The sequence below is a fragment of the Pygocentrus nattereri genome, chromosome 8 (assembly GCF_015220715.1).
Source record: "Pygocentrus nattereri isolate fPygNat1 chromosome 8, fPygNat1.pri, whole genome shotgun sequence".
In the NCBI taxonomy this organism is placed as follows: Eukaryota; Metazoa; Chordata; class Actinopteri; order Characiformes; family Serrasalmidae; genus Pygocentrus; species Pygocentrus nattereri.
In genome coordinates, this window is record NC_051218.1 from 37,002,421 (window position 1) to 37,016,681 (window position 14,261).

Below are 14,261 nucleotides of genomic sequence, written 5' to 3' on the forward strand. Positions count from 1 at the left end.
ATCTCAACTGTGGTCACTTTTGGTCAGAACTCAACAAAACTGTTTTGAATACTATCTAAAATATGATCTGAGTGGTCTCATACATACTCCAACCCGGTATTTGAGATTCAAATATTATTTCAAGCCTAGCTTAGGCCTACCTTCTAATATTTCTCTTGAGCAGTTATTGAAGCTTTGACCACCGTAGAGGTCTCACAGCACAGAACATTTGAAATTGAAACCTCTTGTACAGGCACTTTAACGGCTATGTCTACAAGCTCTCACTGCATCACACATGTGCACGTGTCATCCAGCTGTCAGTCAAAGCTCGGGGGGGGCGGGGATACTCACGGGTTTACCGTCCAAGCCGAGAGGTCCCTGAGAGGAGAGAACAGAGAGAAATGAGTGATTAAACTGAGGGGCTTTCCAAGTGGGGCTGGGCAATAAAGAACAAAGAACAGGGTGAATTCAGATCAGTTCTAGAAAGAGGTGTGGGAACAGTAAATCAGGAAGAAGATTGGAGGTAAGGAAAGAACAGGATCACATTCAGAGAATAGTATGACATCACTCAGTTTGCACATAATAGCAGCGTGGAGCTGTAAGAGGCCCACCTACTAGCAAGAAGACTATTAGCATGTGTTTGACATAAAAAGGCCTAAGTGATGATTCATTTCATATGGCCAACAGAACTGTTTAGACCCCCTTGACCTGTTTGTCAACAGCATGCATATTCTCTGTAGAACAAAGAAAAGAATCTGTATAATCTTGAAAGACGCACAAACCACCAAGAACATCTACTCACGATCTTCTAAGCTGAGCACTGTCAAAAGATGAAAAATCTGATGAAGAGAAATACACATAAACTGTGGCTACACGCTGTGGTTCAAAGAAAGGCTTTAAACATAACTTCATTAGTACTGGACAAAAACGGGGAAAAAAAGCCTCGGCCAAGTAGGACAGCAGAGTGTCTGAAGAAGCTTAATGAAAATGGCCTTTGACCTGTGGCATATGTCTATGCACAATGTTTTTTTTTTCTGCACTCGTCAATGTTCACCAGTCCCTGGAGATGTGATCTCTTGGATGTATGCTGGACCCTCTGGCTAGTGAAGCCGAAAAGAGGAAAGCAAAATGCCAGAACCGGATCATAAACCCCATTTTACAGTTCAAATGTTTTGACCTGTCCCTCTGTTCTCGTTAAGTCAAGGAGAGTGGCGTCAGCTGCTACGTTTACCTGCATATAATAGCCTAAGTAGTTAGTTAGTTTAAGAAAATGAGCCTAAAAAAGACATTTGTAGTTGTATAAAAGACTAGTCCGTTTGCTTTACATGCAAGCCAGCACAGGCTAACTCCCACCATTTCTTTTGGCAAAATTCAGTTGTTAAAATATAAATAAACTAATTCAGAATGGATTGTTGTGAAAATAATGGTAGACTAACTTATTGACTCAGAATTTTATAGTGGTGGTGATAGGAACCAGGTGTCGAAAAACCACCAGTAAACCTATGCATGTCTTCTGAGTTTTTATATATCACCTTGATATTGAAGTTTTGCCTTGAACCTCTCCACAATAAATGACTTTTAAAAATATATTTTAGGTCAAAACCTTGTCTCAGTCATCAGGCAGCATATTCTTGACCATTAATGTAATAACGTTCGGTGAGGGAGCTTTTAGTGGCAATAACCCCTTAAAATCCCAGGTTTGTAACATACTAAGTCTTATTACTCAGTAACTACAGGCACTTCAATGCAAACTGGCTGAGCTATTCTTTGATGAAAGAAATATAAAAAAAAACTTTTGGCCATTTAAGTGGTTAAATTCTTCAGATGTTTGGTTCTTATCACCACCTCTGTGAATTATTCTGACTCTGTAGGTTTCTCTAGAATGGAGCATTTCAAATCAAATCAAAGAACTGATGGAGTTTGAAAATACTAGCATTGTTTTTTTTTGTTTGGGCCTATAGGCCAGCCATGCAGTTCAGGGAGACATTTTGATGTAAGCAACCCAAACTTAATCAAAAACTGGTGGGGCCTTGCCCCAGTACTATAAAAGGTTTTGTGAAATTCTTCCAATACATGTTGTTCCAGCAACCCTGATCTATATATCTCTGAAAAACATTTAACATGATGGATGCCTCTTCCTCCCCCAGCAGCACAAGCCCTTTACGCTTTTGTCACTGTTTGTTTTGGTGTCATAAAGCTGTCATCACGTGTGCAGTTGCAGAAAGTGTCATGAAATTCTCAAAAAATGGATCTAAGCTCACCAAGCTTTAGTCAACAGAGACCTTAGTTACCGTCCTGCAGTATAGTACATGATTTTAATTCTAACCCTAACCCTAACCTAACCCTAACTCTAGACTAATACTAAACCATTACCTGGCTTGTAGAAGTGATTAGTGAAGAGAAATGAACACAGCAAATTAGCACTATATAAGAATTCTCCAGTGAAAATAAGGAAAAAGGAATCCACACTTGGCTCCCAAGTAGACTTTTAAGCTACAGCACTCAACATAATGTAAAACCTTTTCCCTTAATTGCACAAAAAAACTGCTCAAACCCACTGATCTGGTGTCCTTAGTGATAAAGATGCACGCACAAATTTGAACACTCCCCAGTCAGAGTATATATTTTGTTGATTTTCTATGTGTTAATAAGTAAACAATATGCATCCTCTACAGAGAACACATCGTCTGTTTATTTAATGTTCTATTTATGACTTGAAAATGTGCCATAGCTTATATACAGCCGGCAATTTGTTTAATTTATCCCAATACAAAAGATGCAAATAAACAGTGCAACAAACAGTTTCCACGTGTAAAATCAACAAAACATGACATTTGGGGTGCCCAAACTTTTGCACATGGCTGTATAACAGAGAAACAAGCGGTCTGGAAGTGGAAGTGTGGGTAACACATTTTTCTTCATTTTTTGCAAGGAGTACATCTGGGAAAGGTTAAGTTGGATGATCTCCCTGGTGGCTTGTCATGATGAGCAGACATGGGGCACTGAGGTCAGTTCAGTCATGCCCAAACAGAGACAAATGAATCTCAAGGTCAGAAATGTAGGCTGATTTATTGTGGCCTGAATGCTGTGACCCAGTGAGTTAAGCTAAATTGGTATGTCTGCTACTTGGGCACTAGGCTTAGGGTCCAGCTCCAGTGAGTCTTCAGGTCAGTGGTAAATCCAAATGTTTGTCTGGAATGGAATGAACCATCAGTTCTTTAAAGAGATTAGGTGAGATTAGCCTTGCGCAGTTTCTAATTTGCGATGCTAACTAGTGCTAATCCAGTATTTATTGTAACACTAAGGGGTTGCATGGGCTATGCATGACAGAACATACCAATCAGCAAAATGAATCTGCTCATAGATGAGTTGCTATAATATGAATCTATACTTAGAAAAAAGAATTTGTTTATATTTTAGGCATCATTTTGTCTCTCCTACAAGTTCTTCTGAATACAAAGGTAACAATCAATATAAAAAACTTCAGATAAATTCAAGTTAACTGTTAGGAGTTTAAAATTTGATGTCATTTTGGCCTATTTTTATTATAACAATGTAATTACAAAGTAATTACACAGTTATTTATCTATTAAATTGCATTTTTATTCTATATCTTTGGGTTTATGTTTTTATTTTTTCTTTCAATATCAAACATGGCAAAAAAAAGGGTTTTCTTTTAAATTAAACGTTCAGAATCTGCACTTTCCATAGCATTTTAATTTGCAAAATAACTCATGTTTATCATCATTCTTTTGTTGGACTTCCAAAGATTAAAAAAACACAATCCAACATTTCAGATCAACAAACTGGTAAACCCAGCATGTAGTGCTAGAAAGTCAATAAAGTCCTGCTTTTCATTGCCTTGTATAGTTCATTGTTTGTAAACACTGGGATGAAAACTACGCTGCAAGTTCCTGATGCCCACACAATAAAAACTCTCTACGTCCAGGATCTGACCGGACGTTGGAACAGAAGAATTAAATCAACAAAAATGCAGCTCGAATTTTACTTGTGTGGCACCGAAGTCCAAAATATGGAGAGAAAAAGAAAATAACTAGGAGCGCCTAAGAATAGCACATTTACCACACGTATTCCACAGAGAGCAAAGGATCTACAAAAGGGAGATTCAGATTACCACTAAAACCTCATGTGGTGAGTGAGAAATGGAATAATGGCTTTTTTGTATGCTGCCCTTTGTCAACATTAAACTTCTTCTCCTCTATCATAAATTGCAAATTCATCCCAGGGAAGACTGGGATGCTTTGAGACTGGGCCTATCCAAGCATTCCACCTAAAATTGGGCTTCGTGGTGGCCTCCGTACCACAGGATTGGAAAACGTGGATGTTCTCTTTGGTTGCACACATGTGGGACCTTGACTTCAGCCTGGATCTCACTGTTTCTAATCTACCTGGCCAACCGAGGATATACTTATAAAAGGACCTGGAACTTTAATGAGGCAGTTATAGCATTTTAGGCCCTTTTTAAAATGTTTCCTAACAGAAAAAACAACTATGCTATAAATAAACGTAACCAAGCTGATTTGACGAGTTCTTAAGAATTGGATTGGCTTTGTTCATCTAAACTGTCACTTTACACTGCTTTACTTAATTTGAATCAAAGAATCCATTCCACTTGGAAATAAGCAAGTAAGTTGTTTATTACCACATGTGTGCTGAATGACTAGATATTTTACAGTGTAGTTTATATTAAAGTAGTTGAGATCTTGGGGCTCCTGAGTGGCATAACCACCCTCAGGTTGGCTCTGTCATAGAGAGGTCTCAAGTTTGATCTGCACCCTCTCAGAAATAAAGGTACTAAACTGTCACTGGGGCAGTACAACTCTTGTCACTGGAGTGGTAGCCTTAAGGGCACATCTCAGTACCTTTACTCAGGGAACATAACTGTACCATAATCCATTGAAATTATACTTTATATGTTGTACTGACTCCGCACACCCCGTCTTGTCTCCAGGCTTTTATTTTATTGTTCTGTTTTTACATATTTGGTTATGAAAAGGTACAAATATGTACTTTTCTCTGGGAAAAACTTATTTAAGGTACTAAATTTAATCTTAAAACCACCGTTGTACCTTTGAGGGAACATTTACATTGTTTGTACCTCATTGAACAAAACATGTACCTGCACAGAACCTTTATTTCCCTCACTTTTTCTGGGTAGGTGGGAAGACCCTCTATCTCCCCTCATCACCCTGCACAATACTAGCAATATTAGCCCGTGCAGGCATGTTAGCTGATGTAACAGAATCGGCACTTGGCCACTAAGTGGTCCAATGACAGTGTCTTAGCAGCAGTTGAAATAGATGCAATTCTACTTAGGAAGCATCTGCTAGTCTTCACTCTCCCAGTTTGGTAACATCATGTGATGAGGAGACCTTCATCACTTCTAAACTGAAGAGAAAAAGTCCTCACAAACTAAGCAGACCCTTAAAAATAAGGCTTCCTTAAAGGTACGTAGACTTTTGACAAAATTTGATTCTCATTTATATTCATTCATTCTTCATTCTCAAATTTTTTATTTCCAAAAATGGTTCTTTAAGGAACCATTTATTGAAAAGTTGTTTAGGGAAAATGGTCCTTCTATGGAATCACTCCATAGAAAAATCCACTCGATTGTCCTGTGATTCGTAAATGAGAAGTGATGACTGGGCACCAGGATATTTCCCATTCCTTGTCGAGTGCTGTGAGAAATGTAGGAAGGCAAAATGATGAGAACTCAAAATGCAGCCTGTTCTGTTCATGTCCCACATTTTGGACCAACGGAACCCAAGACCCTCAATCCCACCCCATTGTGGCTTTTGTGGTGAGCGCAGGGTGAGAGTGGGATGAGGGGGCCAAGCATCTGGATCTAATGCCCATGAAATCCCCATCTTTTCAATCCCACACTCAATCCCCAAGGAAAAATCATTTATTGCGCTGCTTTACGCTCAAAATACATGAAAATAATTTGTGATACATGACATTCATTTTTTCCTTCTCAACAAAGACTCTCTTTGATAGCCAGAGTTGAAAAAAGCCCATAAACTTTATAAAGGGTATTCACAAAAGAAACCATTTCTCATGCCAGGTTCTCTCTTTGATGTATGGTGGGCAATGGAGAACCCCCTTGCTCTTAAAAAGACAGATTCAAAAGAAATGCACAGTGTTTTCATGTGGAATCTTTCATGCCAGCCTGACTGCACAGCCTTCTTCTCCACAGTGCACGTTTGGAGCCTAATATCATGTTATGCCTGAAACATAGCTTGAAACATAATTACAGAAAATACCATAGAGTACCTAGAGGGCTAAAATCCTGAGACTTCAATGGGAAATACACTGAGATTTTCTTATTCTCTTATGTTTTATTCTCTTACAATTATAATACATAGGCACAATAAGCCTGAAACATCCATGTCTTCATGAATAGTTTCTGTATCTTTGTCAGTTTCTGTATCTTCTGTATTTTGAAATCAAATAAAACGTATAAAACTTTGTTGACATGCTGAGAGCAGAACTCCACCTTTTTGGTCTCATATGGCCTGTAAGCCTTAAAATGCCTGTTACATTTGATATTGATTACTTCTCACTCATTGAAACAAGTGGTTATTATATGTGATTGTTCTGTTAGCAGTGCGGATTCTAATCTTTCAATCTATTCAATATTTGTATCCATTATATATCCTGAAAATAAAAACAAATGTCACTTGTGTTGCTCTTTTAACCCCTTACTAAGCTATGGGCCTGCCAGCGGACCTAAAGTTTTATTACACTCTTCTATAACCTAAGAAAAGCTCCATTAGTTTGTATTAAAGTTAATGAATAATAAGCCTTAGGGTGTAATAAGCCAGGAATAGGGGTGTAAACACTAAAGCATAGATTTACTAAAAGAGGCACTAATTATTGGTGGTCTCCAGATGATTGCTGCTGGGTGTGGCCAATTTAGTTAGAATCTAAGAACTTTCATGCAAATGAGTTCAGGTGCAACTTCATGATTAAGTTGCGACCAGCACAATTTAAACCCCTAACTGCCAACATCCTTTTCTATGGAAGACCTTTCTGCCAAACAGGATAAAAAAAAAACGGTCAGTAATTGTTCTTTCAGTTGTTTCAGGTACCAGAATGTCTATACTTTTTATCTCAAAAGTTTGTTTTTCATGTGAAAAAAAGGCTTGATTTCTTTGTTCTACAAGAAAGTATAATTAATTAAGATAATAAGTAATTATTTTTGAGAAAGGTCATGATATACTGAGTCAAAATATTAAGAAAATAAATGATTGTATATGCATAATAATTAAAAATCTTAGAGGTTTGTGATACTGCTGTTAGAAACAAGAGAAAATACAGGTAGAAATGGGCGTTTTGTCTTAGCAACAACAATGTTAACGGCAATACTAAGGCAAGCTTTCCACAGACGTTAAAAAGCACAGAGTCAACATCAGCACTTTGATCTTATTAAGGTCACTAAATTGTGACTATGTTGTAAATCATGACAGTCACTTTTGGGGTTTGACATCACAAAATGTTAGATTTGTCCTTAGGAAATTACTGGGCAAGAAGTACAGAACAGATTATTAAGTAAAGGTTTTTTTCTCCTCAATTTAGTCATATCTATAATTCCACCCTCTAGCCAGGACTCCCCCAATCCTATGAGACCACCAGCGTTAGGAGGACGAAAGCTAGCACAGGCTTCCTCTGAGACATGTAAAATGCCACTGCATCTTCTTAACCTGCTGCTAACGCAACACCATTGTACAGCTGTGCACGCTCTGAGGAAACCTCCAACCGCCAGTTCTACATCAGCCTATGACTTCTGCATTGACTAGCATTGTGCTGAGTGATGGGGAGGTGGTGAGAGTGAGGTATCGTGCCCAACAAGACAGAACAAGGCCAGCCATGGATGACTGTAGCATCACCAGGGATAGTATATGGTTTTTAAAATAGGAGAGAAGACCCTGAATTAGTGAGTATGTGAACTATGTTTTTTTTTTTGCATAATTCAGTAAACAGTGTCAGTCAGAGTGGTTTGGTGTGAAACGGTTCATTGTAGAGAAGTTTACAGACTCAGATTTCTTCACAGTGGTGGTGATAGGAACCAAGGGTCACAATGTCTACAACACAAATATAGACATTTTATTCACTATCCAAATCCAACATTGAACCTACACTGATCTTGTGAGCTTTTATATTAATGTTGAAGATGTAAGAGTAAAAATCAGAAAAATATGTATTCTTTGGGGACTATTTTGCCATATAACGCCCTACATGTACCTCTCCACCATGAATGCTTTTTCAAATACATTTTAGGTCAGAATGGTCTCAAATCATAAAGCGGTGTCTCAGGCATGAGGCGGTGTGTTTATACTCATTTCATGTAATACCTTTCTGTGAGGGAGCTTTCAGAGGTGGATGTCTGGTTCCTATCACCACCACTTTGAACAATTCTGACTCTGTAATTTTCTATAGAATGCCACAATTCACATCAAACCACTCTGACTGACTTACCAGGATGAATGGCTTAGCAGCTAAACCATTCAATTACGCATGAATTTTGAAAAAAATGATGGAATTCCTCTTAAAAAATTGTATATAGTGATAAAGCAGCAACACTGTAACTGATGAGGACTGATCTCTCTCTCTCTCTCTCTCTCTCTCTCTCTCTCTCTCTCTTTCTGTTTACCCCTGTCAGCCTCTCCGTGGGTAGTCTATAAGTGAAAGCTTGTCATGTTGAATTCTCCAGAGCCACAGAGAATGATTGATGCAGGTGGAAAATGACGGCAGAGTGAGCATTGTTTTCTCGGAGTTTGCGTGTAATGCGGCCTGTTTACAATAGCACTAATTCAGACGAGGACTCTAATGAGAGCTGGCAGCATATGGGCACCACCTGAGTGTGTGAGAGCAGCAGCAAGGTGCACACAGCTGCATCACATACGCATTCATATTTACAAAGCCACCTGCGTGCATTGCACGAAAACACACTAACATCGGGCTCAGTTCAGTGGGCTGCCTGCTCATCATTATCACACCACGTCAACACGCTACAGGCAATTGTCTAAATCTGTGACATCAGCTACTCCATGACTGACAGCCCAAAGTTTTACTCTCAAGCTCTTTTAAACACCTCGCTGTCTGTCGGGTACCTGAACCGAGTTCCATGACTATTGAACTGCATCACAGTATATAAATATTTTTAGAGTTTAATATAAATATTACGGGTTTGTTTGAAAGATGGGCTGTTCCCAGACCCGAGAACACATGTTCTATGCTGCTAAGGGATGTGAAAGCATGGCGTTCGCACACATCTGTCCATTTTTGTCACAGAAAAACAGGATGGCACAGACAAGCTGGCGCTATTGCAAAGATGTTGCAGAACGTGGTTTATTCATTTAATCATTGTTCATAAGTCATTTATTCAACCTGGTCTCATGGGATATATCTACATCTGACCACTTTTTTGCAGAGCCACAAATACGTACCCCTGAGTATATTTTGCTGCACTTTTGAGAAACAAATGTCCACTGGGGGCGCTAAAGAGAGGCTTGCGCTTTAAAGTAACATTGCGATTAATTTGCCTTTGAAAATGACTGTATTTGAGGTTTTGTATTTTTTTAAGCTGTCAGTCATCAGCGCTATTTTAATGTTTTCTGTTCACAAGTGGGCAAAATAGGTAGCTAATGCCGCCTCTAACACAGCTTCAGGTACGTAGCTTTAGCTGTAGCTGGGGCTGTTCTTCTATAACGTTAGTTTGGTGGATAAAGCAGATTGTGTACTTGCTGGCTACCAAGCAGAGGCTCCCATACCCTTGTGCCTGAAGATACAGGGGGATGGGGGCACTGTATACTGATTTAGGGGCGATTTATCTAGCTAGCCTCCTTCAATTACATGTCCTGCAGTATGTAGACCTGAGATGTCAGCTGAGCTGATAATGGTACGTAGCTTCAGGTACGTTATGTAGCTAACAGCTAGCTAGGTGGCAATGCAAAGCAGCTAGCTAATGAAGCCTCTAACATAGCATCAGGTACATAGTTAGCTTTAGCTAGTTATAGATGTGGCATGGTTGGGTGGATAAAGGCATTTTTTTCCTGCACAAAGGCCACGACAACTTGATATCTCTAGCCAGCACATCGTGACAACCATAGAAACACATCAACTGCTTTATGTAGCATGCGCTCTTCACTAGCCACCTAACGCAAGCTAGCTAACCACATAAGGTACCTAACCCTAGCTAGCTAAAGCTACATACCATTATCATGTACCATGGACCCTTGGTACCATCGTAACTAATGTCAGTGTTCTCCGAGCCTGAGATGGTCAGCTTTCTCAAGGACCCAGATCCTATTTTCAGACCTCAACGTCACTGAATGTGTTTGATCACTTCATCATCAACCAGCTTCTAAGACTGAACTTTGGAGGTGTGTCTACAGATTTCTTTGAGAAACTGAACGTGTGTCTTCTGAAAAGAGTGGAAGCTGGAAGAAAGGTAAAGAGTGACACACTTAATACATTAAAGAAACATGATTTTACATTTAGTTGTTAAGGATTCTGTAAAAGTTTCTGTTAAATATGTTTTCTGCTTTTTTCCTGATGCTGAAAGAGGAGTAACTTTGACCATTCTGACTGGAATATTAAATTAATAAAGTTAAGTGACCCTTATTCATCTCACAACAGGGAAAATTCACCTCCCCATTTTGATCTGTGCAGTGAAACACCACATACATACTAGTGGGCAGTGAACACACTGGCCCAGAGCCGTGGGCAGCCTTATCCAGGGAGCAGTTGAGGGTTAGGTGCCTTGCTCAAGTCACTTCAGTCACATTCTGTCGGCTCAGGGGATCAAACCGGCGACCTTCCTGTCACACGGCTGGTTACCTAACCTCCAGCTCATGACTGCCCTAAAAGGACTGTGCCATGTTTCTGCCTGGTTCTTTTGGGGCAGTCATAGGCTGGAGGTTAGGGAACCAGAACTGTGAATGTTGCTGGTTTAATCCCCTGAGATAAAAGAATGTGACTGAAGTGCCTTTTGCATACTACTGTACATACAGACACACAAAAACACATACTCATGCATGTACATAAACACAACTGCAAGCATAAACACACATACATACACAAAATACTCCCTTGTGTTATGTTCAGGCCAAAGTGAGTCATTTATGAACATTTATTAGAGCTATAGTAGTGTAATGTATACATCTGCAGCATGGGCTTAGATTTGATTTGAAGAACCACAATTGATGCACACCAGATGAAAATGATGCGAGAGTTTTTATGAATATAAAAAAGAAATAGAATAGAATAGAATAGAATATATGCTGTACCTGTTCAGGCAAACATACATTTTTCTGCACATTTTAATGCACAGTTTCTCTTTATTTGGTGATTTTAGCATATTGGGAATAAATAAAATACACATTTTTTGCATCAACATATTGCTTAATGTTTATACTCTGCTAAATATGACAATATAATATCCTTCTGTCCTCATCATTAATCTTAGTGGATTTTGCATCAGAACCAAAGGGCACAACTACAAGGCAAATGCCAACTATTAACCACAAATGTTTTGGTTCTGTTTCATTTTTGGTTTTCATTCTAATTTTCCTGATAAAGTAGTATGACCTGTGAACAGTACATTTATTGTTAAATAGCAAACAGAACAAGAGTTACACATACACACAGTCACAGCACGCACATACCCACACATACACACACACACACACACACACACACACACACACCTGTGTGTAATTAGGAGGTATTTCCCGGCAGGAAAGAGAGTAAGGCAGATGTGAGGCTGTGGGGAGGCTGTAGTGTATAACGCACACACACTATAACAGCACCAGCGTGCCTGTGCCAGGCCAAGACTGATTATGATCTGTACAAGAATATCACTGCAGGAACAACATGATAAACTGCTCTCACACACTGACACTCACATTACTGCAATTCAATACAGAGACCAAACGTTAATTAATGACCATTCAGTCAGAAGAGACATGCAAAGACCCACTGTGACCTGAACTCTTCTGTCTTTGAGTAACAATTTCAAACCCATCTTTACACTCGTGCAGCTCCGCTCCAGGCCTAAGTTCATTATGAGACTTGTTCCTCGTTTCTAACTGAGTAGCCAGACAGTAGATTACTTAGTTAGGAATCAAACACAACAGGGTGTCATGTTATCTGCCTCATGGCTAAAAGCAAATGAACCACAAATTTACCACAAGCTCAGCAGAGCTGTGGTGACTCAGCACTGCCTCATCATTGGTCCTTATGCTCTATTGCTGGGTGCCACTAGGGGGCACCAGTCTGTCATTGTGTGCGCTACACCAGCCTCACCAGCGAACTGCTTAATGCAAACAGTTGCCACACGTTGCTTGACTGTGATGCAAGAGATGCTGAAGAATTCTTCCAATTGGAAACAGGTCGTTATTGAAACAGATGTAAGGTAAGTAGTAAGAAGCACAGCGGTGTGTGATGGTTTATACTGCGTCAAGTTTATATTGGGAAGAGAGGAGAAACTAGATGTTCCTGCCAAGAAATGATACATCATTGTTATTGGCTGGAAATCAATGTTGCCCCAATTTCAGTGCAAATTTAAACTTTATGTTGTTTGTTTATTTTTGTTTCTAATTGGAAGCAAAACTTTTGAGCATTAGGCAGTTTTTTAGTCTATAAATTAATATTTTTCCACAGCATGTTTCTTTGCAGGCCCTAGTACCTGCTCCCGTACCTTCCGTTGAGGTACAAGTAGCCCTGATTGGAAAACCATGGATCTCCAATGTTTAAGAGACAAATCATTATAAATCCAGAATTAGTAGGAGGGAGGCTCCAAAGTGTGGTGGTTGCACACAAGCTGTTGGACCCTAGCATCATCAAAAAGTGAAAATATATGAAATAGATGTTTATTAAGGAGGAATTCATTCTAATTTTAATTCTAACTCTATGATGTGGGCAAAGAGGAGGCACTGTCAGTAATTACTGTGGAACCACTGAAGCATGCCGGATTCATTTATAGAGGGATGGTTTCTGAATCTTAAAAATGTACAACATAAAATGTTCTTATTGAAAAAGCTAATATGAAGCAAGAGATGCTGAGAGACAGGAGGAAGATGGCCAAATGCCATCTAGGCCTTTTAATTCATTTGCAGTACTGATAGCCATTGTATATTGTTCACATTATTGATGATACAGTTATATGCAAGAGTTTGAGCACCCCCTGGCCAACTGAAACGGCCAAGTGAAAATAAGTTAAAACATCCTCTACAGGAGGATTAACACATTTAATTACGTCATTTTTCTGTTCAAATTGTAGCACAGATATTTGATTTGCAATTTATTTGAGTTTAGCGTATTAAACATAAATTATAAAATGTGCTGTAACTTTTGCACAAGCCTCATTTTAGGTGTTATTTTTCCCCAGAATGTTAAATTCAGCAAATAAATAGAAACAGTGTCTTCAAATTTACACAAGAGTGTTCTCCTTAAAGCAAATGTGTCAGGCTCAAGTCCTCGCAGGCCAAAACAATGCAGACTTCAGCTCACTGCCTCATTACAAACACCTAATTCAGCTCATCAGTCCCCAGTTTGACATGCCTGCTCTCGACCATGTGTTAAATTGTGTTATTTAATTGTTTCATTGATTTTTTTTTTGTTCATTTTCATTTATGAAATAAACAAAATATGGGCACCCAATCTTTTCCATATAACTGTATTAGTGAAGGCTTAAAACAAAGAAGCCCTAAAATGATTGTTAGCTTGCTTTGTTTTTAGGATGTGCTGCAAATGTAGCATTAAGTCGTGCTGGGTTCTTGCGAAACGCTGCCACTGAGTGAAGCAGTACTTAATGTAATGACTGTTAGCACAGCGAAGGAAGGAGAAGAGGAGATTAAAGGCAGGATGATGGTTTCAAACTTCCAAAAGTTGATATTTGACAACAGCAGCTACAGTTGAACTACAGCTATAAATATTAATGAATTAGTGGAGATAATAAAAGCATGTCTCTAGGCAAACTCTGATCCACAGATCTTGCAAGTAAAGGAAAAAAAAGAACAAACAATTAGTATAGAGGCTTAAGGTTGAAGGTCATGAACATGTGATTGGGGAAAAAAGAAAATTCAGAAAAAAATTCAAATGAAATTTACCGGGTAACCATCCCGTCCAGCTTTGCCCTGTTTAAATTCAGAAAATGGTCAAAATGCAGAAATAAATGTAGAAAAGAGTAACCATGTTCACTTTAGTAGAATAAAAGGGTGTAATATGTAATTTAATGTACTGTATGTATATATATA

The 14,261-nt window shown here is 38.9% G+C and overlaps 1 protein-coding gene across 5 annotated transcripts in view; it reads right to left on the reverse strand.

The window, feature by feature from the left end:
* Nucleotides 1–14,261, reverse strand: part of si:dkeyp-44a8.4 (collagen alpha-1(XXIII) chain) — a 204,971-nt gene that overhangs the window by 38,060 nt on the left and 152,650 nt on the right. For 4 of the 5 annotated variants that reach the window (XM_037540735.1, XM_037540738.1, XM_037540739.1 and 1 more), the window contains exons 5-6: nt 14,115–14,141; nt 331–357 (exon numbers count right to left, since the gene is read on the reverse strand). In XM_037540735.1, coding sequence (XP_037396632.1) covers nt 331–357; nt 14,115–14,141 — 54 coding nt within the window. The remainder of the gene's footprint in view (nt 1–330; nt 358–14,114; nt 14,142–14,261) is intronic. The other variant, XM_037540737.1, reaches the window with a different exon arrangement.